Source organism: Molossus molossus, unplaced genomic scaffold (assembly GCF_014108415.1).
Source record: "Molossus molossus isolate mMolMol1 unplaced genomic scaffold, mMolMol1.p scaffold_m16_p_9, whole genome shotgun sequence".
In the NCBI taxonomy this organism is placed as follows: domain Eukaryota; kingdom Metazoa; phylum Chordata; class Mammalia; order Chiroptera; family Molossidae; genus Molossus; species Molossus molossus.
Genome location: NW_023425403.1, coordinates 47,846,066 through 47,871,751, shown reverse-complemented (window position 1 = coordinate 47,871,751; position 25,686 = coordinate 47,846,066). Strand labels below are relative to the sequence as shown.

Sequence of the window (25,686 nt, the reverse complement as noted above, 5' to 3'; positions counted from 1 at the left end):
GCTACATGGATAGGTATTCTGAGAAGAAACAGTGAGAGACGAAGGACCCAACGCTCAAGATTGTTGAGAATACGCCTCAGATTGGAAAGGTCTCTATAACCACACTGAGTGGGACCACGTAGGGCAGGTTCATGCCTTCATCTCCCTGCCTGTTGCTGATCACGGGGCCAGGTCTTTAGAAACATTTGAGGAAAGAATGTTGAATAAGATGAACTTGCATTTTGATCAGTTAATAATGGATGAGGTGCGTTTTAAACTCTGCCTTTCATCTTGAAAGCCATCTCTATCTTTTCCAAGGGAGGACAGAGGCTTTCATGCACCACTGGACCCCGTTATGCATTTCCCTCATGTTACTGAGGACATTATTGCTCCCACATATTAAACTTGGGGCTCCTTGAGGGCAAGGAAACCTGCCTAATGTATATCTTCTGCCCGGCAGCATGGCAGGTCTCATTAAATGCTGAATGCACAGTGCTCAGCATGGGTTCACATAGACTTCTGATAAGACAGAGATCTCACATTAAAACAAATTTATTAGAAACTTCTACAACCTCATCCGGTGGTTCTCAAACTTTGCTGCACATTGGCATCAACTTCAAAAGAGGCCACTGCCCAGGCCGCCTACGGACCAGCAACATAAACAACTCTGGGGGAAGGGACTGACTTTGAACCTTTCAAGACCTCTCAGCTAATTTCAAAATACAGCCAAGTTTGAGAATCAGTGTTCTAGGCAGATGCTCCTCAAATGTTAATGAGCATACAAAACAACTGGGGATATTTTAAAATTTGAATTCTGCTCCCCAAGGTCTGGGGTGGGGCCTGGGAGTCTGGAGCTGTGACAGGCCCTTAAATGCCGACCATGAGGCTGCTGCTGGTCCCTAAGGGGCTCGGGTTCTCGAGGCTGCGTTACAGGCCTGTAACATTTTTAAAAAACTAAGTTAATTTAAAAAAATTTTAAGCACCAGCCAGTACAATTCCATTTTCATCTGTCTCATGACTCGAAGTCCTGCATAAACTTTCATTTAGGGAGAACAAGTTCAGGGCGTCCCCTTTTGATAACTAAAAGAAGAGAGGAAAACAGGAATGGGGACGAGGGGGTCGCTGACTGGGCACCTGTGGCTAGCTGCTCTGCTCCAGGGCTGCCTCCGAGGGGCTGCAGTCCATTGCCCCGTTTCCCACGCCCCTGGGCCCACCTTCCTGTTCGTTGCGAGGCCCCTGGGCCGCTCTGAGGAAGAATCCAAGCGGGTCACCCAGAACTGGGTCTGAGGGAGGGCGGCACGTGGCCCTGGGTACCTGCGCCTGAGGGATTTACCTATTGTGCAGAAGAAGGGAGGGAGGGGGCAACAAAACAAAAAGGGGGGAACAACAACAGAGTTTAGGCAGCGGAGCAGCAGGAATAGCAGCCTTCCCTATTCCCCAACTGCTTTTAGAGCCTGAGCCCCGCGGTGGGAGCCTCGCAGGCCGTGGAGGAGGAAGGTGCGCGGTGGGCGCGCCCCACTTACCATGACTGTGGCCGCGGCCGCGGCTGCCTGGGCGGCCACCGCGGCTTGGTTGGCTTGGTGCTGCGCAGCTTTGATTTTGGCCTGCAAGTGTGCAGGAGGGTGAAAATATTTGCATTTCTCCCTCATGCAACGCCCCTTTATGTAATCCATACAAACGGTTACGGTGTTGTCATTCGTGTCGATCATTGTGCTGTCTGCGGGGTGTGCAAAGCGGCAGTCGGTCTCTCCCCGGGCACAGTTTCCTCGCTGGAACTCCCTGCATACCTGGGACACAGGGGGACAAGAGCAGACAATGCAGGAGAAAGCCTGACGGCCATGGGCGTGTTTTCATAATTGAATTGACTCTTTGTCTTTCTTTGAAGGGTGGCTTTGTACCATTTACAATAAAAATTTGATGATCAAGAACGCAAGTAGCCAGAATTCTTAATAAACACTATTTTCAGTTTTGCTTTGCCTTCTTTTCTAGGTTGAGACTCGATATTAAGAAAATAAGTCAAAATCTGCAGTTTGGCTAAAGTTACAAAGCCAACAAGGCCTCCACTGTCTCTGGAATATACATACATATTATATATAGTAATTTTGAGATTATATATAATTGGACTATATATGTATAATTGGACTATATATATACATATATGTATGTGTGTGTGTATGTGTGTGTGTGTATATATATACATACACACACATATATATATATATAATTTGGATAATTTTGGGATGCCATAGATTTTTTTTGCATGGAGGGATAATTTCACCATAGTTTAAGCCACCAGGTCACAGCTGTACAACTCCAAAAAAAATAGGGAGAAATGACAAAGTTGTTCCTCCTCTCTGAGAATGGGAAATGGGGGTGGGACAAATCTGAATACTTCTTTTCGCCCCTAGGTTTCCCCTTTTCTACAAATATAACTTATACTTATATTAATAAATCAGAAGAACTACAATACCTACGACACTAAAATTTTCATTCAAGGTCATCATATTACTATTTTTGACAGCACAGAAAAAAAATAAACATATTTGAAAAAGGTAAAAAAGAGAGAAATGTGGAAAGAGGTAACAGAAAAGAAAGAAAGGAAGTAGAATAGAGTTTGAAGTGTTGGTGTGTTGTTTCTTTTTTATTCCTTAATCCTTAGTTATCCTGAAATCTCAAGTAACTAGAATGCTCTCCATGTTCTGAAAATTCTGGAGAATCAAGAGTTTATTGTATAAAGAAAAGGTTTTTTAAAACATAATTTAAAGAGTATTTTTAATTCTGCCCTGAATATTGATAACATAAAATAACATGAATAACATGTACATAATACTTATATTTATAAATATCATTAGTAGGGAAGAATTACTAATAAAATTTAAGTTATTTTCTTTGTAGACTCCAATTCCAAAGTGGATATATTTAAGTGGTGGTTCACATCTTGGTCATCAGTGATGTTATACAAAGGGTCAACTGACATGACATTCAAGCCTTGTGAAAGTCAACTGTGCTTGGGAAATACAGTTTCACTAACCAGCCGCCAAGTGAGTTTGAAGAGTAAACAGATAAATCACAAAACTGTTAATTGTTTCTTCCAACTTTGAATATCAGCCAACATTCCATCTTTAGTTCATGAATTGTGCACAATAAAAATTACTAAGGCCCTGGCCAGTTTGGCTCAGTGGTTGGAGAGTCAGCCTGCGGACCAGAGAGTCCCGGGTTCAGTTCCCACCAGGGGCACGTACCAAAAAAAAAAAAAATGCTAAGAAGTTCCCACAGATTCTGAGTAAGACTTCCTCTATAAACGGAATGACTTCAGTCTGAGACTGCATCAGAGGTATAGACCAGCCATTAAGCATTTACCAAGGGTCTCTGTGTGTAGCTGACTTCATTCCTGGTTTGAAATGAACTGCTGTTCTGCTTAAGTCATTGTGAATCATTTTTACATATACCTTTGTCCACCAGTCCTGTTGGGAAGGACAATTTGTTCCCAACTCAGCTTATTTAATCTGTTTTCTAAACTACACAGTCACGTACTGCACACTAAAGCTGCATGGGTCCAGCAGGTGGAGCCCAAAACACTTTTCTAGTCCCATGAAAGGTCTGCCCAGCATTCACAGGGACAGGCTAGATCAAAACAGCAGCAATTAGAGTTGATAGTCTTTTCATGTTGAGATCCATATACTCTGGATTGAAACTTACATTAGGAGCAACATTTTATTGCCCTCTCAAGTATTTACCCTTTACTGGGTAAATATTTAAACAAATATACATTTGAAAGAACATTCTCAAAGGATTTAACATAAAGCTCGGTGTACATCCTAACCATACATATGGCACCTAACAACTTTAATTGGTAGTGGAATTAAAGGAGTGCTTTGAAAAAAAATCTATTAAAATCTTCACATTCATATAAAATGTTCTATTAAATATCATAGGATACAGTAATTAAGATAAATCCTCTGACTCTGATTAAAGAGAAATTTTACCCAGTAAAGTACAGATAAGTAAAATCTTAGCTCATGACTTAAGAGTTATGTTTTAGCCCTGGCCAGTTTGGCTCAGCATTTGGAGCTTCAGCCTGTGGACCAGAGAGTCCTGGGTTTGGTTCCCACTAGGGACACGTACAAAAAAAAAAAAGAATTATGTTTTATAAATATATGTACTTGTTTTCTTGACTTTTATAAAACACTTATATTTGAGTTAAAGAAACTATCTCAATCAATAAATTTTCCCAGCCTCCAATTCCCCATTTACCAACAACACAGCTAGGGCTGATATTCTGGAACGCTGTAGTGCAGCCATACTAGTTCTTAAAATACTGAAATGTGATCATACCAACTGGTCAATAGTCATAATCCTACTGACTCCCACCCTTGTCCCTGAGTGTCCCCTACTGCCCTGGCTTGTGGGCTTCTGACTTGCCCCTTGGGAGACCTAGCCAGACTCCAGCAGAGGTTAATGCCCAGCACAGCTGGAGGCTTCCAGGAGCCTTCGCTATGGCCCTCGTAGTGATTGATTCAGTGTTCCATTGGTTGTTAATATTTTGCAGCTGACTTTTTGTGTTAAATTCACTCTTTTCTTACAGAACAATTTCCTTTATACTTGGCCTTAAATTCAAACCAAAGAATCGCGAATGCATGGATTTTAGATGAATGTGTGTGTATTCTCTTACAAGCATTCACTTACATAGAAGTACACTTTTACCACAAATGCATTTCAAACCACAAATAATATGGAAGTACCTCCAGTTTGTCAGTCCTGAGAAGTTTCTGAGTTGTAGTTGAGCCCGGAACAGTGACGGGTGGACTTCCGGGAACAATAACAGGTGTGGTGGGTAGAATTTCTGTTGGGACTAACCCAACTCCAGGGGTTACAGGTGCTAAGTAAGGAGCAAAGCTAATCGCCGTATTTGTCCCTATTGCGGGACCTACAGGAAAAGTGGGCTGTTAAAGAAAGATAACACAGGATAAAGACCTTTAGAATAAAACTTTAAAATATCACCAGCAAGTGTCATTTGAGCATAATTTATTCATCATTTACAAGACTCTATGTTAGTTGCATAAATCAATTCTGAACTATAAAAGTTCATTAAGCTTCCTTATTTTGTTTTTTTCTTAATAAAAATTAAACCCATATAGATCCTCTCCTTCCCAAAACCACACAAAAACATGGAAGAACATAATAGGAACCTGATTATAGGCAACAAGTTAGACTTTTATTTCTATGAAAGTGTCCTCAAGAAAATATATTTACTCTAATTGGTCATAATTCCAAACTATTAAATGTGATAAAATTAAAGTAGTAAAACCTATAAAATACTGAATCATAATGTTTGATTCCTCCTACATGTTTCTCAAAGGGAGAGGAATTAAAAAAAAAACACCTTGATTATAGCCTGACCAAGTTTATACATTCTGAAAAAGTGGGTATTACTCGGGATTTTATTTTTCTCAGACTTACCAGTATGTTTCCATATTCACTAACGTGTATATTTTCAAAATTCATCTGCAATTTTAATATAGACCTGCTATTTCCTCCTCTGGCTCAAGTATGTCTTGAACTAACCTCTACTTCTTGAGAAATTGGATGAAAAAACTTGAACTTTTCAAGTGGCCAATTTTTCAATTGGCTGTTGAAAGTTGGTTTGGTTTCCTAGGTCACAAAATTAACACAGCAGGTATTAAGGCATAGAGTAGCTTATTAAACTTCTCTCTCACTGTACTGCTTGTCCAGGGATAAGAAGAAATATGCTAGGGGGTTGACGGGATGATTATTTTTGAAAGCTCCACCTAAAAATATGCCTTTCAGAAAGGAAATAATGTACATTTAAGAGAACAAGAAACTCTGCTTCGCTTTTTAAAGAAGCAATATTAAAAATTTCAGATGCTAAGTAAAGATTTTTCTTATACTAAATTTCACACTAAATTGTACCTGAATAATTTTTGTTGGTTTGTTTTTTAGTTATTGGATGACTTTTAACCTATTTATTTTTAGGACCAGTTTTCAGATATTTCAATAATATGTTAGTACAACTTTCTAATGTACAACTATGCTGTTGGCCATGTCATGGTACGTCTCTATAAATTGTGGGTAACATTCTTTTTGTCTATTTATGGCTCCGAATGGTTGAACATATGGGGAAAATAACAATCTATGTTTATTAAACACATTTTTTGTTGACAGCAATACTGAAAAATATCTCTTAGAAATGATCATGTTAGAAAACAGGGACTTATTGATAGTTGGACCGGGGAGTTCTCAGAAGGTTCCAAGTCTTGACTGAGAGGCTGGGGGCTGAAACGGGTGATTCTGATGGTCCTAGAGGGCCGCTGGGTCCTCCCACGAGCCGCTCTCAGATCTTTACGGCTCAGACATAAAATTCACTCTGGAAGAATGTTGCAACATGAGGTCTCAACATGGGAAATAGCTGGCAGTTAGGGTTTTTTCCTCCCTTGACTTTCTACAAAATTTTATATGTGTATGTTTTCCATTTTCAACCCATTTGAGTCATAATTATAGAAAGTTGTGGTTTTCAGTAACTATAGCTTTCATAATTTAGCAATATGGAAACAAAGCCAAGTAATTTAAATGGTATACGAACTATAGAACGTTAGGATTAAAAAAAGTCAATCCTGAAAGGTCATAAATCACGACAGATCAGTGATTCAAAGCACCAGCTATATCAGAAATGCCTGTGGGGATTTCATAAATAGAGAAATCAGAAATTCTGACTCAGGAGGTCTAGGCAGGGGCTTTGAAATTTGCATTAAAATTTTTTACTACGTGATTTGTTGCATGGTCCAGTTTGGGGATCACTGTCTGAGGAGGGAAAATAAGTATTTCAAAAACTTGTACTAAGTGTATAATTTAACCCAGAGACTATTATCACAGTAAACATTTAGAGAAAAGAGCCCTCCCCCACACCTCCATTTTTGACTTTCTATAGCAGCAAATCCCCAAACCTCTCTCCTGTGGATCATTCAAATCCAGGGTCAGGATGGTGACACAAATGCAGGTTGACTGTCTTAGGCTATCAGAACCTCAAAATTAATGTCCCTAAATCTTTTTGGATAGCAACACATCTATTGTAATGAACTAAACTTTGCTTTTCAAAATGTGTTACTTGTTCATCTAATTTAATGATCTAAATGTTTTAGTTTGTTTATTGATGATAGCTGTAACATAGTTCATAGTATTATTTAAAAGTTAAAACACACGTTTTGGACTAAGAGAGACCCAAATTTAAATCCAGAGCTCTGCCAGTTATTAATTTATATCTTAAGTGGGAAATTAACCTCAGCGAGCTCTAGTGTCATCTGCAGAAGGGAAGTAAAACTCCTTAGCTTAAAGAGTCAGCTGAAGAAGGTGTTATTTCTCCCCCTTTCCACGGTCAGAACTCAGTACATAGAAGCCATCATCAGTAGTGTAAAAATTAGTACTAATAAAGTTTCCCCCTAATATTAATCATTGATTCTATAACAGGAATGTAATCAGCATAGCAAAATAATAATAGCGGTATAAATATTATTAAATATCTTCTCGTTTTTGAAATATGGGCTGGGAAATATATTTTTTCTTTCATGCGAAACTAAAAGTTATGCTTTACTGTGTGGCTAGTGTGCTGGTATTTTAGTAGCTTTTTTTAAAACTTTATTTCTGTTGTTTACACTATCATAGATGTCCCCCCCACCCACTGCCCACCTGCCCCCACCTTCTCCCACCTTTCCCTCTGGCCATCAGCACACGGCGGTCTGTGTCTGTGGGTCGTGCGTATATGTCCCTGACTCATCCCTTCTCACACACGCTGCCTTCTTTAATCCTCCCAGCACCCACGAGGAGCACGTGCGGCAGGGAGCGCGGCACAGTCTCACAGGTTAAAGCAATTTAGTGCAGAGACTGCTGCGGAGGCAGAGGCGGGACAGACTAACCAGGACTCCCAGCTCCAAGTCTGAGGCTATTTCCATTTTTGTGCACTCGCTAGATTTTGTTGGTAATTTCTTAAAACAGAGGAGGAAAAAATACTAGCTGCCCTTACGTTTTTGGAGCATAAAAAGAGAGATGTTCATGGCGGGGAGCTGTGTCCCACAATGATCCAGGGTCTTCTGTGGGTAAGAGCTGTAGAGCTGCTCTGACCAGCCCCGAGGGGCACTGCTGCCTCCGGAAATGGGCTCTCAGATCCCAGCAAATTAAACGTCCAGAGGTGGAGTCTAGGCTGACGGCACAGCCTGGTGTCTGAATCGGGTTCTTAGCTGGCAGCTGAGCAGAGGACAGCGCCTCCGAAAGGTCCTGTTCCTGGGAGCACACCAGCTAGGGCTTCGGAGAGCTGCCCCAAGGTTTCTGCGGAAGGGCCGTTGCCAGGCTGTCTGAGATGGATCCATTCGGTCCTTGTCATCTCTCGCACTCACTGCAGCTGGAGAGGCCAGAGGACAAGAGCCACAGCAAGTCTTCTGGAAGAAAATAGCTTCTGACATGCTAGTCTTGCTCTTTTTTTTTCCCTCTGTACTTCACATTTCCGTGTTTCTCTCCCCAGAACTCTCCACTCTTCTTTGTCAGTACATTACGTCAGTAGATCCAGGTTCAAAGGTTTAACACACACACACACACACACACGTGCCCAGATGTTCTTTGATATTTTGCAGTGGCAAGGAAGGGCTGGTACTGAGTAATGACTAAGTGGCCTGGGATATTTCTGGCTCTAAAATTTCATCAATTGACTTTTTAAAAGAAGAGCGTGGAAGTTTATACATTTAGAAAGCTTTGATTTCAAAGGGTAGGTATTTGGCACTTAAACCGAAAAAAAGCTTAAAACATGGCATCCCTTGAGACTCCTCCCTGTACTCCCAGAAGCATCTCTGGAGGGCAGGCTACTCGATGTAAGACCTTGTCCCCAAGGACTATTGTATAGGCTCTTAAATCTCTATCTTATTAAAGGCTACCCACCACTTCTGTATCTTGAACGAACATATGAAAGCTGTGTGCAGTGTGGTGGGAAAGAAGAAAAGAATTACTGTTATATCCTATCAGGAATGGGGAGACAAAAACTTCTAGGAAGGAAAAAGTGAAGGGGAATTTTCAAATATAGTGAATTTGAGATAGACGAATTATGAGTGGAAAGAATGATTTGCATTTTCACTGATTCAGTAAATATTTATTGGTACAGACTGAATAAATGAAGCCAAAATTTCACATGAAAAAAAAAAACGATGCCAAAACACTGTGTGTAAACTTACTGAACTTAAACTCTAACGGGCTAGAACAAAAAAAATTACAACTCATTTGTATGGATAAGTAGAAATGAGGAGGCCTCACTGACGTGATGGAGACCGGTGTACATCGAGGGAACAGATTTGGAGTCCTTATGAATGAGATGATGTTAACGTGTGAAGGGTCGTAGGATACTTCCAACAAGAGCCAAGGCCACGATGCGAGCAAGAGCTGTGTGCATGCACAGAACGGAGGGTCTGGTGTGGTCTCTGCAGACAGGAAGAGTGGGCCAGGATGAGCTGGTGAGTCGGCTGAGGACCAGATCACAGACAAGGTTACGTGTCTAAGCTTTGTCTCCAGTGCAATCAGAAAGCACTGAAAGATTTTCAGTGAAGGGGCGATGTGATGCCATTTATATGTTAAAAAGATTCTTCTGGTTGCTATATGCAGGATGCGTAAAGCAAGAGTGGAAACTGAGAGATCAGAAAGGAAATGCTCATAAAGTATTTTGATAAAAGGCTGATGGTAGCTCAGACAAGAGTGCTGGGAGGTAGAGCAGCAAACGGATGTGGACATAGAGATGTCAGGACTCACTGATGAAACGAACATGGAAAAGCATGCACGAGACAGTCTGCTTAGTTTTAGTTTGAAACTGCTGGCTGCGTTTACTAACAAGGGAACATAGTGGAGTAAATAGTTTGGTCATGAACATGCTGAGATCCTGTGAGGAATTTAAAGGTGAATCCAGTAGGAAGTTGGATGCAGGAGCCTGGGACTCAGAGAAATCTGGAAACCCACATTCGCGATCACTCTTGGTCTGTGGATGATGTACAGCCACAGGGATGGGCGGCGCTAGAAGGAGAAGGTAAATGAGAGACATGTCCAGTTCTGGGATCCTCAATGTATGGAAGCCTCAACTACTAGTAGAGAGGCATATTAGAGAGAGAAGGAAGGAGTGATCAGAGAGAGGAGTACCCCACGAAGGAGAGGTTTATTACATGTGTTGAATATCGCTAAGAGCTCGAGTGAATACAATGAAGGCAAAAGTGACCATCAGTTTAGAAAGATGAAAGTCATTGGTGAGAGATTTCAGGGTGGACAGGAGATAGAGGGAGTGGAAAAATACAGAGAATTTTAACTTGGAGGGAAACCTAAAAAATGGAGTGTACTTGTTACTCTATCAAGTTATTTATCTTAAGCAATTTCTGCATGTATTAGTTTCTTGTTTGTTAAAAATATATTTTTCTTTATTGATTTTAGAGAGAGAGGAAAGGAGAAGGAGAGAGAGATAGAGACATCGACGAGAGAGAACATCGATTGGCTGCCTCCTGCATGCCCCCCAGTGGGGATCAGGCCCACAGCCTGGGCATGTGCCCTGACCAGGAACTGAACTGGCAAGCTCTTGGTGCATGGGTCGACGCTCAACCACTGAGCAACACCAGCCGGGCTCTGCATGTGTTAGTTTCTTGTGGCTGGCCTAACAAATTCCCATGAACTTGGTGGTTTAAAACAACACACATGTATCCTTTCATGGTTCTGGAGGCCATAAATCTGAAATCCATCTCACTGGGTCAAAATCAAGGCGTTGGCAAGACCGCACTCACTTTGGAGGCTCTAGGGAGAAATCCACTCCTTGTCTCTTCTGTCTTCTGGTGGTGGCTGGCATTCCTCGGTTTGTGGCCACATCACTCCCGTTTCGGCTTCCGTGGGCTCATAGCCTTTCTCCTCTCTATCCGTGTCAACTCTCTCTTTGTTTCTTTCTTAGAAGGATAGTTGTGATTGCATTTATTTATTTATTTTCAGTAGGGAAATATTGGCTATTTTATTAAGAATGGCTATTTATTTAGGTGAATGGGAAGCTAATGCTAAAAAATCCAAACTCTGCAATGGCATGTCTGTTACATATTACATAGGGCAACATCACAAGACATCATAGTTTAGGGTTTTGAGGTCATGCTGGGGAGCTGACTGGTTGCAGGTAAGGTAAGGGTGATGAGTCATTTCTTCAAGTCTTAAGGACAGCTCTGAGGTCTGTTCCAGTGTCCCTCTGTTCCGGTTTCATGGGAAAGTAGCCAGGGGGTGGTTCCATCTTCGGACTCAGGAACTTAAATATAACTTAGGTCATGATGTTATCTTTAGCCTGCCAGGGATCCAAACTCTGTGACCATTAGTCAGGTGTGGGCTACCTGTCTTCTGCTGCTGTAGGGATTGCTGATTATCCAGGGGAAAAACTAGATCTTGGAGGAGTATTGGCAGAGAGAGGGGTGACTGCATTAATCCAGATGGATTTCTCCATCTCAAGATACCTAACCTAATCACAATGCAAAGACTGTTTCCTTGTAAGGTGACATTTACATGTTCCAGGTACTTTTGCGGGTTACTATACTATACTAGGTCATTAATTCCTAATTTATTACACTTTTTATTCTAATACTTCTTATAACTTAAGACACTTTATTAAAATATTTAAATGCAATACTCCTTTTTTAATAAACATGGTTATTGATTTCTAATTAATATTTGAGATAATACATAAACATAACTTTCAAACAGAATTCAACTACTAGTTAACAACAAGAACGAAATTTTCTTATCGAGGTTGCCGTTACTGAGTACCAGGGTCCATCCTTATGAATTCTACATACATAAGAAGTGAGTGATGAAAATGAGTGCGATATGTAACACAGTGTTACTAGGCTGACCTTGGTGGTTCTAAATCTATTCCCATAGACATTATTTAATATCTTATAATTAAATTATTTTAGCATTTAGGTAACTTAATAAAATAATTTATGTTTGTGCATCAATAAAGAGAACCATAAATTATATATGTGCATGGTTTTAAATAGATCCACTTAAATGCCTATTTTTGGTGCTAAATGTATTTAGAACTCTATTTGCGTTGTCCTTTCATCTAGACTAACTTCTACTCATCCTTTAGGACGCGTTTGTTTGGGACTTCCTCCAGGCAGCCTTTCCTGCCTCAGCCAAAATCGTAATTCCCTGCGCCTGAATCTTACTTTGCCCTTCCCATGAACTGTCCCCTAAAGACTAGATCTAATTTATCTTGGAGCCACCTTCAGCTGGAGATTTTCTTTTTTGGTACGTGCCCCTAGCGGGAACCGAACCAGGGACTCTCTGATCCACAGGCCGACGCTCCAACTGCTGAGCCAAACCCGCCAGGGCTGGAACTTTTTCTCTTTCAATCTAGGCAGAGCTGGTTCCCGGCTACTTTGTGCCACCATTCTTGACCTTGACATCAGCAGATTGACTAACAATTTCCCCAGATTCTCTCCCCTCTTTCTGAGCCACACTCGCCCTCCCCACCTCATCTCACAGACACACAATAAGAAAATTTAACTCACCGGGAACTCTGCCTTTTAACTTAGCAGCTTTCTATGATGTAGAATTTTTATACAATAAAGGCTGATTTTTAACAATAGTCTTTTGTGTATGTACTTTTTTTTTTTAAGCAAATTTCTCTCACTTCACTGGCTTTGTTTTTTTTCTTTTAAATTAGCTTGTTTTTGCAAATAATTCACAAATATAAATGAAATCCGCTAAAGCTAAATGCACTCCTTTCCTCCAGGGCCTCATGCCTACAACAACATCCAGACCTGTACAGGAGGACTTTGAAATACCGTGAAATCAGGGAGAAAAAGTTACACAATGAAACACACTTAGTCTTGTCGTCCTTGCCACAGCTGCCGCGCCCCTGCCAGGCCTCCCAAAGACAGAGGCTTGGGGCTAAGGCGTCCCTCTGGGCTGCTGGTCAGCATGTCTGAGTCCCAGTCCCAGGCCAAATCCCTGGTTTCTCACTTTCCTCATTCTTAAAATGATGCCATTGAGCTAAATAATCTGTCAGCTACCTTGCTAAAAAAAAAAGTTTTAGCCATCAAAACCTCTTCTTTACATAGATCATCCATTCATACTCTGAATGAAAATGTAGAACTATTCCCATTCTAAGATGGTACAAATATCGTTTACTGGTAAGAAAAAGCTGGAGCAACACCGATTTCCCAGACGGATTAGAAATTGTCTTTGCCTACTGTTTCTACACACGTCTTTCCATTTACATAATTGTAAAAACCCTATTTTCAGCATCCCTTTAGTGTCAAGGCTATTTGCTTTAATTGTAGCCACAGACAAAGTAGAGAGAGGCCATCCCGGGTCAACGTGGCATCGCCCGCACCAGCGCTTTAATCATCAAGCCCATCATTAGACGCGATGTACTCACCACTGGATGAAGTGGGGTTCCTGGAAACATAAATTGCATCTGCTGGGCAAGCATTGCTGCTGCAGTTTTTTGCTGGATCAAATTGTTCCTCCCATTAATTTCTAGTTGAGTTTTTAAATGTGTTGGAGGGTGAAGATACTTGCAGTTCTCTCTTGAACAACGGCCCTGTAAAATGAATGTTTTGGTTTAGGACCGTTATAAGTAGCTTTCAACTCTATTGTTAACCATTTCACACTCACTCCATATATACAAAGGCAAGGATCCCGTGTGTGTGTGTGTGTGTGTGTGTGCACGAATGCATGTGTTGGAACATAGAACAGAGCTGGAACACACAAGGAGTGAATCAGGCATTAGGAATGATCAACCTTGCTCAAATCTGTTAAGTAGAACAGCTTCCTGAGATTGGTTGTTGTTGTTTTTATTTTTCTTTCCTTCTTTCTTTTTATTATTATTTTAATCCTCACCTGAGGATATGTTTTTTGATTTTGGAAAGGAAGGGGGAAAGAGAAATAAAAACTGATTGGTTATTGTTTTTATTTTTATTTTTCTTCTTTCCTTCTTTTATTATTATTATTATTTTCTAATCCTCACTTGAGGATATGTTTATTGACTTTAGAAAGGAAGGAGAAAAGAGAGAGAGAGAGATGTGAGAGAGGAACACGATTGATTGCCTTCCGACCAAAAATTAAACCGGCAACCTAGGTATATGCCCTGACTGGGAATTGAATCCCAACCTATTTTGGTGTACAGGACAAACTCCAACCAACGGAGCCACCTGGCCAGGGCAGTTGTTTCTATGGGCTCTATCTCTGACCACAGACTCTAAAGAGATGTGGCTGCTGAGGGTGAAGACAGAGCCTTCTCCTAAGCAGTGTGGAGGGCCGTCAGAGGAGGCCATCTATTGTGATTTATAAAAAGGAGGCTTTGAACCTGCTATACACTGGGTTGTGCATGCTATTGTAATGACAAAGTAGGAATAATAATAAGAACCTCTTGTGTTTAAGATGGGCTGAAGATTCCCCTAATTTGCATTATTGAAGAAGAGGCAATGGTAGTATGGGAGCAGACTTTTCTTAGTCATTTATACACAGGTAAAATTTCCAGGCATAAATTCAGATAATCACTTGCAGCTGATTAGTTTGCTACACAAAAGCTGCTACACCATGTCCCTGCCTCACTCCTATGACAGTTGTATCAAATTTATTATCATGATATGACATAGTGAAGAATGTTTATGGCTAAGGTAGCATTTGGACATTAAAGTTGGCAAAGCAAAAAAAAAAATTATTAGGTGACACATGCATCAAACCAGTCTTGAAGAGTAATTGCAAATGGTAGTGTTTATACTGAAGTCCCAAGTTTTCAAAACTACCAATTGAGAGAATCATGTTGATGTGAATTATGCAATTTCTGGAGAAAGAATAGCAAACTGTGTTAACCAGGATGAGTATTATCATTCCCTAAAGAATTAGTCTATTTGCAACAACAACAAAAAAGAGAGAATATGGGTTTGTTTACCAGACACAAAAATAATTTTTAAAAGCAATCTTGTGGATCTGGGGATACAAATTGGTTTACAGTCATCCTAATTCTAAACATCTGGAGTTCTCACTCTGCTTCCCACTGATTTCAGCTGCACTTCTGGCGTTCAGGCTCCCTCCCTAGCGTGAATCTTTCTGAAGAAGGAGGGACATCATCTCAGGCCCAGTCCTGGTGGTCTGTGCTCATCAGCCAGTCTTGCCCTAAGACCCCACTGTTAGCAGCATTGGAGACTGTGTCACCCTCTGCTGGGAGGACACAGAATGAGGACCTGGGCACATCACAGGGAACCAATTTTGTTTCTGACAATAAAATTCTATAACAATGGGCAATGTCAGCATGTCTCCTGAGTCTCAAGTTTATATTTCATGCACCTTTCTATGGTCAAGAGTTGGAAGGTCTATCATAGAGATACCAGTAAAGCGGAACCATAATTAAAAATAGCCTGAATCAAAGCCATCTAGGAACCTCTCTCTCTTTCCAACTACTTTGCTCTGCAAGTTTTGGGATAAAGTTTTTATCCTAACCTTACTTTGCTCTGTGACATCCCAGGGGCCCCCTAGCCCTAGCTTCAGCACCTCTTATTTTATCCCCTCTTTCTGCCCTCCCTTGATAATTGCTTTAGTCTCTCAGCTTGCTGAAATCAAATCTCCATGAACGTACTCAGGAGGGGCCGGCTCCTACAGCGTAGGCATGGCCAGGCTTTGGATTGGCTGCCTTCTGTCAGGTGCCCAGATACATACATATGATGGGAGGTGGCCATGGGATACAAGACACAGTTACTGCCCATCAGCAAGGGTGGGGGAGAATGAAACAGAGTAACATTTCTTGTAGAGAGGCTAAGCCACCCAGGTTTCTCTCTGACAACCTCAATCCAAACTCTCTTTAGTCACAATCACTTCACTAGGAAGCTGACACCAGAAAGTCTCATGTATACAAGGTCCACTTAGAGGCCGATGTACACAAAGGTACAGATGGGCCTAACGGGAGGATTTGGGAAAGCAGAGCTCCACAGAATGGGATGCAATTTGTGGAACGTCCTCGCCTCTACCAGTCTGGCTGTTCAGTTTTGCTCATTCAGGTAATAGTCAATTTGGTCCCTCTCTTCTAGTGTAGTGCTTTGTAGCTGCGTATGAAAATTTCAATTAGGCCAGAAAAAAATACGGCTTTCTTGTAAATGCTGTTATCTCTTGATACAACTGGGAATCTTAAGAAACTATATAAACTATTTGCCGCCAATAGAACATAATTTATAATACCCAATTAGTAATTTACTGATGGAACCTTCTTTTTCTTGAGAATTAATGCAATTTCCTAGTGTTCTTACTTACACACTTGGGGTAAGGTATATTATTGATCACCCATGTGCCAGACAACTTATAGGTGGTTATCTCATTTTCTCTTTAAAACAGCTGCAACGATCCCTATTTTACAAAATAGCAAATGGGCTTAGAAAGATTAAGGAACTTTCCTCAGGTCATATAACTGGTAAGTGGTAGAGCTGGATTGTAAACCCGGTCTACTGGACTCACATCACTGTACCAAGCTGTTTATTAGCAACAGCTAAAATCCAGGGAGGATAAAAAATCTAGCATTATTCTTCACACTTTAATAGAAGACATATTACAATATTAAATATAATAAAATATATATGAGGAATTAGGAATGGAAAAAGATCAAAAGATCATTTGCCTGGGTCTCTCCTGGTAAGAGGATGGAGGAGCGATGAAACTACAGGCTCTGGAGGCAGTCTGGACACGTGCCTTTGGCTCTGCCTATTTCTACCTGTGTAACTGTGAGCAAATTTCTTGAATTCCTTGTGCAGCAGGTTCTTTGTTTTTGTGTTTTCATCTGCACAATGAAAATGATTATTGTGCTTTCCTTTGAGACCCGTTGTTTGCATGAGTTAACACATGAACAAGGCTGAGAAAAATACTTGGCACATAGTAGGCACGGAGGAAGTGGCGTCATTATCACCAAAGAAAGAATAATACTTGTCTATGCCATTTTGTTTACAGGAAGTGCAAGATAACAGATTTAGTTGTATTTGGACTGGCTTTTTGGTTCTTTTATAAACTTTCACTTCGAAACATGATAAAAACCACTTAATTATATTTTTTCAAGTATCTTATATTTAACATCATTTTCCATTCTACATGGTCTTTCTGTAAGCACCCGTATTTAAAGAGACAGCCCTGTCCAGTAGTTCAGTCTAGTATTCATAAGTTGAAGGGTGTGGCACATGGAAGCCTGAAGCATATGGAGTCCAGCCCTGGGAAACTCTAGGCAGCAGATTTTAGTAAGGGTTCTAAAATCCTACCGGAAAAACTGCTGTCGAGATAGAATAAGCTCTTTGACACAGTAAACAACTTGTAAGGACGTTTTTGTCAAGGCACAAGATTTGTCAGGATACATATCATCACACAACGACTGCTGATTATCGGCGCGAGCTGTCAGGACCGAATGGAGAGGGCAGCGGACGGAAATGCAAAGCGTCTTGTGTGTCACTGTGAAACCAGAGCGTCAAAAATAGTGTCTCCTGATTTCTGAGACATAAAGATAAAAAATGTGTCGGAAACGTCTTCCTGTGGCTGCCAGGATTGTTTTTGTTTTATTTGAACTCTTCCTCCCTTTCAGATTTTGGTTAAAACCTGTTTCCAGAGAGATAAGAGAGGTGGGGTCCAGGCCCTAGAGAAGGGGCTGGTGCAGCTTCTGTGGGATGGAGACAGGAGGGGGCATTCCAGAGCCCTTGCGAAAAGTCTCGTGGGACCGGAAAACAGGAGCCAGGCGAAGGCCAGGGAGGTGGGCTACACCAGGGACTAATGTGGAGTCACACAGGCCCTCTCTGGGTCTTAGCTCACCCCAGGTGGGACAACCCGGTATGGAAATAGCAAGTGGTTTGCATCACACGCACCCCTGTTCTTGGTATACTTGGTATACTTCCAGGCTAGGGTCTTGCTCATTTGTTCATTCAACAAATATTTACTCAAGTCCTACTGTGTGCCCGGTATTGGGCTAAGCGCTACTTAACCGAAGGTGATTAAACACAAGATATGTGGCCCTCCCTCCTGAAGCTGCAGTCGAGTGGTGAAGAAGGACATTAGCCAAATAATGACACCGACAAATGTGTAGTTACAAACAGAAATACATGTTCTAGAGGAAAATGCTGAGAGAGGACAGTGGGAGAGGGTTAGGGTTGATACTAGTAGGTCAGGGAAGGGCTTAAAGAAGTGACATTTACCCTGAGACCTGGAGGAGAGAATAAATTTGGCAGGGTGGTGAGTGGTGGCAGAAATGTGAGTGAGTGTGTGTGTGTGTGTGTGTGTGTGTGCTGAGAGGGAGAATACAACAATGAGAGCTAGAGAAAGAGAATGTACCATTTGGGGGCTTTCACAAGGTTCCTCAAGGATGGAGTACAGAGGCGGTATGGTTTGGGGTGGGGGTGATAAAAGATGACGCAGAAAGTAGTAGACTGAAGCGAGATAACAAGAAACTTGGAGAGTGAAGTGAAAAGGTATGCATTTCATTGCCACTGACCGTTTCTAAGCAGGAGACTGTCAAGATCAGTCCTAGGTTTTATGCCACATGTAAAATTTTACCCTGGTTAGTAGATGTGATATCTCTAATTTTATTACAGTTCACATTGTTTGAAGACCACTATTTTTTTTAAATGACATAATTCTGAGATTACATAGGATTTGTGCAGTTTATTCTACCTCCGAAAAATAATCTCTACTCCTGGAATACTTAGATTAGGGAGGATGATTAGAAACAAGTAAGACTTTACAGCTGAATTAAGTTTATTAAAATAAGCAACCATAGAAAATTCTAATACAGAGTACACGCATTGATTCTCAACATGATGAAGGAAGATGCTCCGTAACTGAAATATGTACTTGGCAGAACAACAGATCGGAGCTATCAGAATTACACGGCCATTACGCGGCGTGGGACAGAATAAATGCAGCTTTGTCTAAGAAAAGATTTCAGATTCAGGTCGGTGCGAGACAGAGAAAGCATAATTGGAACATGAGATTTTCTAATTGCTTATTTTAAAACAAGTAATTTTTAGAATCTTTTCCTAGTATGCTCCTAATTTAAAAAGTCAATTAAAATATGGAAGGAAAAGAGAAAACATTAATTAGAAGATTGTTAAACGAATTAACAATAGGAGTTTATGCCCAGAGGAACAGCCTATAGACAACTATATCCCATTTGTTTTCCATGGGAAAAGCAATGGATTTTATATGATCTACAATCCAGACAGTTCACAGGCCTCTGCTGCATGCGTTACTTGGGAATAATTTGAATTGCGCCTTGGTGTGGGCCATGTCATTGATCAGCAGACTCTGAAAAGGCCCCTTTGGGAGAGAACAATTCCGGCGGAGGGCCAGGTTCACAGCCTGACCTACTGAATTCTGCCTCTTTCAGTTGGGACTTGGCCACTAACTGCTTTCAGCACGTGATGATGTTTTCAAGAGAGCAGGCCAGGCCGCGGGTTGGAGCGTGCTGACTCAACGGCTGAGGCCGAGGGGCCACACTCTGAACGGTCAGTGGGGACACTGGGAGGCCAGGAGCCTGCTCCAGACCCCAACGCTGGCCATGGGAAGGCCGTGGAAGAACCCCTCGGGTTTCCCTGCATTCCACACGTGTGAAATGAACTCAGTGAAACCCGGATAGCGGGACAGGTGCTCTTGTCCTGGAGTCTGGTTCCTGAGCGCGTCTGTCTTGCAACCTCTCTTGGGGAAGCGGGTTAACCCCGTGGGAGAGGGCGCGGTCTCCGGAGCTGGGCTGTTGGGGCTCAAATCCAGCTCTGCTGGGGGCACTGTGGCCTCCAGTTGCCACATCTGGGAAATGAAGATAACAATAGTTCCTACCTCACAGACTTTTGTAAGGGTTAAGAGTTAACACATATAAAGTGTTGGAATAGTTCCTGGCGCATAATAAACCCTCTGTATTATTATTATTATTACTATTATCATCATCATCATCATCATCATCATGCTCATCCTCATTATTACTATTACCATTAACACTTCTCTGCATAGTAGATAAAACTACACGGTATTAAGAACAACCTTTCTAATATTAGTTCGGTTTCTCTATCACTGTGCTTCTCCGTGGCCTACCAAGCTCTTTGCCCCTTTATTATCCTCCTTCTCACAATCAGTGCCAAAACTGGCATTTATCTCTTCAGAAGAGCCTCAGATCTGTTTTTCTTTGATATCTTCCCTACCGAAACTTGCCAGGGCTGACTCACATGGCATGACTAATCTGGAGCTGAAAGTAGTGATGGATTACAGTGGGGCAATCCTGAAATTCTGGTCGTGGCTTCAGTCCAAAATGGCCATATGAACTTTTATAAATAACTTAGAATAGTCTGTGCCTCAATTTTCTCATCTGTCAAATGGGGATGATTCTATTTCCACGTCTCAACTTCCTCTGATGGTGGTAAGACCTCAAGAGACAGCAAAAGTGGCTCTGAAAAAAATAATCATAACTTGTTATACAGCATCTATTCCACATCTGTTTTCCCTTGAATGTTCCTAATCTAGTAAAAGGGGAAAGCTACATAAACCAGCAGTTACAGTAAAACGTGACACCAGGGATACATGTTGGCAACAGTCCCGATATGTTCTGACAATTGTGAGGAGACCGCGTGACGAGGCGTATCGGCACAAGTGGCAAATTGAGTCAAAATTTATTATGTCTAGGAGGATTTATTAAGGACCCACAGCACACACAGTTTGAAAGTGAACAATTCAACCAAACAGACCACTGTTTTGGTCCTTGTGACAGGTAAGCTGTTTAGCAGACTTTTCTAAGTGACTAAACTAGCAGATGCTCAGTCTCCGTCTCTCTACAGTTTCAAAATCTCTCAAGGTTTTTGAAAGTGGGATAAAAATGAAGGCCTTGATTTGAGTAGGTGAGCAGATTTATACTGGTGTGTCATTTTCATGGGTCTAAGTCAGGTGGCAAAGGCTGACTTTAACATTTGGCCTGAACTTTTTGGTCCTTCTCCAGCACATTTCTGGAAGGACATGGGCAAGCAAAAGTGTAGGAAAATAGAATGATTATTTACATTACAGCTTAATTTATAACATTAACTCTGGAAATGAAATCCCCCTACTTGAAGGCAAGGGGCAGATTAGGCTTTTAGACTAATTCTTTTTTGTTAATCCTCACCTGAGGATATTTTTTCCCACTGATTTTTAGAGAGAGTGAAAGGGATGGGGGTGGGGGGTGAAAGAGAAAAAAACATCGATGCGAGAGAAACACATCGATTGGTTTCTCGGGGATTGAACCTGTGACCCTTCCGTGTGTGGGCCGACACTCTAACCACTGAGCAGCACCAGCCAGGGCTAGACTTCTTTTGAATTTAAATCAACTAATTGAAGCACATGAGCTCTTTGTATTACTCGTTCCAGCCACATAATACAGCTAATGATAGTCAACCCCATAAGGGTATCAGAATTAGAGGAAACTATGGATTTGGAGACTCACTATGAGCAAATGATTAACTAGAACTTCCATAAAAATGAACAACTGCCCGTATCATCAATATTAGGTATACATTTATAATAAGCCCTTTCTGTGTATAATTAATTTAGTTCAATTTACATTACGATTCATCTTTTATAGTCTATATATGTAAGACTCTTGTTAAAAGCATCAAATGTACTTATTGAAGATAAAAAAAGGGAATATTTATCATCTTCTCTTTTTGGGGGGATGTGTTCCTTTTTCTCTGCTGCTTCCGTGGTACAGAGGAAATGTGCAGGAAGATAGACACAAGGAGGACGGAGAAGTCGCTGGAGGGGTAAACTAGGGAAAAGGGCACAGACTGATGGGCAGTTACCAATGCCTCCAGTTTCACCCACTACCAGTCTGTGCACAACCACGAGTGTGGGGGAGGGCAAGAAAATGCGGGAATCACCTTGTGGATGGCCTAAATTGTAGTGGAAACTGTAGTTTAGTTTGCATTTCTTTCCCAGGAAACCATCGGAACAGGCATAATAGATCATTCCACTGCCACACCCTGACAGTGGGGGTGATGCCCAGAGCTGTCCCCCAGTGCTGGTGCTTTTAACTTCCTTAGAGGGAGCTGCGTGCGCTCCCAGTGTTCCTATTCTGGATTTGCATTTAGGGCAGCCTGTTATCCGGAGACTCCGGGAACACCTTGGGGCCATCACCAGGGCTGTGTGAACAGCTCTGACTCATTCATTACCCTGCTAATGCCACTGGCCTGCTCCTTCGAACACTATTGGCCTGTGCTATTAAGACCTAATTCTGTGATCATTTAGAGCAAGTGAAAAATAAAATTAATAAAGGGGAAGAGAAGCGAAGAGGATCAATTGTTTGCCGTTTGCCATGTCAAAGCATGTTTAAATGTGTGTGTTTTTTAATGGATTTTGATTGCTCTGGTAGATTTAGTTTCTCATACTACTTGTGTCTTATGTTTGGAAAGAGCTGTTTGTCAATTTTAAAGGGCTAAGCCCTGTATATAGTGGTAAGGGTTATCTCTCCTGTTAGCTTTGTATGTTCACCGAAAATGTGTCAGTTAAGAAAAATCAGTGAGACTAAAAATAGTCTTTCCATTCTCCAGAGATTTAAGGGAACTAATTTCTGGGCATCAGATGCTTCATTTGAAACATATTTTATTCAACTAGATGGCACATGTCTTCGGAGCCACAGAGGTACACTGCTTCGTGTGCATCCTGATGATATATCAGCATAACACAGACCTGTCCAGTGGCTATTTGATTTCATAGCGTCTAGATTTCCTAACATCACATTGACAAATGTGAGCATTGCCATAGCCATGGGTGAAACAGAAGCTCTATGAAATATTAATAACACAGCAGTAGAAATTTCCCTGTGGGGGAGAGCAGGCCATTCCAGTCCATGTCTCATAGCTCTCAAAGCCCACAGTGCAGGGACCCTTGCACAGTGGGCACTCAATGCATGTTAGAAAACGGCCTCCTTTCTTTCCTTCAGCAAATCTTATTGGGCCCCTTCTATGGGTCAAGCTCTATGATGTTTTTTAAAGATTTTTAAAATTGATTTTTAGAGAGAGAGGGGCAGGGAGAGGGAAAGGAAATCATAGATGTGAGAGAGAAACTGATTGGCTGCTCCCCCCCAGGAACAGAACAGACACGGGGCATGTGCTCTGACCTTGAACAGAACTGGCAGCCTTTCAGCGCGGGGGGTGAGGCCCAGCCGCCTGAGCCACACCAGCCAGGGCAAGCCCTGTGATACCTAATGGGCAATGGAAACGCAGAGTGCTCAGTGCCATGTCAGGGATTCAGGTGCCTGTGAGAAGACACTGCAGGGAACTCTACCCACTTCAGGAGCCAGGGGGGACTCCAGAGGAGAGACAGTCCACATTCCAACTAAAATCTTTACCGGATCATCTGGTTGGGAACATGTGGAGGGAGGTGGGTGGGGAGTGAGAGTTCGCAGTTTGGAAAATTAAGACAAGCCTATTCACAGCCACTGTGTGGAGGATCAATTCCCGCAGCCTCCTAGACCTTCAGACACAGCACCTGGAACAATGCTCTAGGTAAATGCTGAGTAAACATTGGCTGCTATTTTTATTATCATCAGTTATTAGCAATTCCAGAAGGGGGGGTTGTTTTCTAAATAAGTGAAGTCTGTCCAAAGAGACAAAACCTTATTACACGTCTTCTGTTATTGTACAGTCCTTTTCAGCCTGATTCGAAAAGCGTGTGGTGAATCAGTATCCTCACAGAGGCTTTCCCGGAATTCAGACCTGTAGCCCATCAGTCTTAAAGCCTGACACTGCGTGGCTATGCTCCCATACAGCTGTGCTGTCTACCAAAAGAATGGAAACAGCCACTGCCCCAAGCCTGTCAAGTCTCAGGTGTTTTCCCTACTTCTCTGGTTACTGCAATCCCTTCCCCCAAATCTGACCCCTCCCCCACGATCCCAGGAATCAAAGAGTTAAGTCTGGCACAGTAGGGGGCCTCCTTGACCCAGATCGGGTACATTCCCCATTGATTGCTGCCCACCTGGGAGGTATTTACATTAAAATATTTTGCATATCACACCTGATTATACATATGCTTGTGACAAATCCGGAGTACTTTAGTTGTTGGTGTCAAGTTGGGAAGGCTTCCAGGAGGAGGTGGGAGAAGGGCCTGGTGATGTCTGGATTGGAGCATGGGGAAGGGGCGGTTAGGAAGGGGAGGAAGATTGGGGAAAAGCTCAGGAAAACAAGGGCTACTGGGAGAAGAAGCAACTGGAAGAAGTTGGAAAGCTAGAGTATCTTTTAAAGTGTACTCATTTTAGTAACATGAAAAGAACACTCCTTTCAGGCTGGTTGGGATTACTTGGTGGCTGGGGACTGACCTGCAAAATGAACTGCAGCAGGAGTCAGCTGCACTTAGCTGGGGAAAGCAGCCTGGGACGGGTCGGGCGTGGCCCCTTGCACCACTGCCCCAGTGCTGATGTGCGCTTGGGCGGGCAGAGGCTGCGCAGCCTTACACAGCGGACGTGTGCGCTTAGCACGTCTGTCTCCGGGAGCGGCAGCCATGCCTCCATTTCTTTCTTCAAAGAAAATAATTTTTTCCCTTTATTGATTTTTAAGTGAGAGGGATAGAGAGATAGAAACATCAATGAGAGAGAACATCAATTGGCCTCCTCCTGCATGTCCCTTACTGGGGATTGGGCCCACACCTGGGCATGTGTCCTGACCGGGAATTGAACCGGCTACCTCTTGGTGCATGGGCTGATGCTCCACCACTGAGCCACACAGGCTGGGTTCCATTTCTTTATTCAACAAACATTTTCGGAGCATCTACTCTATGCCACAAACTGGAATGGAAGCCTATTCTCAATTAAAACAGCTCAGACATATAATAGTGCACCTAACATGTGCTAGTGCTTTTTTAAATTTTTTATTTTTATTTATTTTTATAAGTGGGAGGGAGAGAGAGGAAGAGAGACAGAGAGAGAAACATCGATGTGAAAGGGACACATCCAGTGGCTGCCACCCGTATGACCAACCAGGGCCCGGGACAAACTGCAACCGCAGTACGTGCTCCTAGTGGGAACTGAAGCCCGGTCTCTCTGGACCGCAGGCTGACACTCTAACCGCTGAGCCAAACAGGCCAGGGCTGTGCTAGTGCTTTTATTGATCATATTCTAACTTTCAATACAAGATCTCAACAGAAATACTGTAAATATTCTCATTTTATGGGATAAAAAGAGGGACAGAGAGAGGGACAGTAACTTCCCAGAGTTGCTACAGGTCGTAAGTGCAGGGCTGGGCTAGACCTCCTAATCGGGCAGAAGGCCCCAGAGTCTGCTGTGGTCGGCCCCCCTGCAGAGCCGTTATTAAGAAACATGAAATCCAATGGAACATTCGAATCTCATCTTGAAAAGTATTCTTTACATACAGTATCCTATTAGACCTTCACAACATTCTTGTAATATGTTACCCCAGATTAAAGGAAGGAAAATGAAGCTCAGAAGGGTTTGAAGGTACTTCCCAAGGTCATGTTGCTAAATGATAGTCAGCCTTGACTGAAGAAGGAGCTCTCTCCACTGCCCCTTGTGGTCAGTGGGAGAAGCTATGGGGAACAGTTTTGGCTCAGCACAGAAAAGATGTGTTTAGAACTGATGGGTAACCTTGTGTGATAATGAATGTCAGGGGGGGTGGCTCTGGTCAGTGTTATGGGTTGAATTGTGTCTTCCTGGAAAGA

General features: G+C 42.2%; 1 protein-coding gene across 9 annotated transcripts in view; it reads right to left on the bottom strand.

Moving 5' to 3' along the window:
• MBNL2 (muscleblind like splicing regulator 2) overlaps nucleotides 1–25,686 on the bottom strand; it is a 156,674-nt gene that overhangs the window by 38,287 nt on the left and 92,701 nt on the right. For all 9 annotated transcript variants that reach the window (XM_036249548.1, XM_036249547.1, XM_036249550.1 and 6 more), the window contains exons 3-5: nucleotides 13,421–13,585; nucleotides 4,722–4,922; nucleotides 1,503–1,766 (exon numbers count right to left, since the gene is read on the bottom strand). In XM_036249548.1, coding sequence (XP_036105441.1) covers nucleotides 1,503–1,766; nucleotides 4,722–4,922; nucleotides 13,421–13,585 — 630 coding nt within the window. The remainder of the gene's footprint in view (nucleotides 1–1,502; nucleotides 1,767–4,721; nucleotides 4,923–13,420; nucleotides 13,586–25,686) is intronic.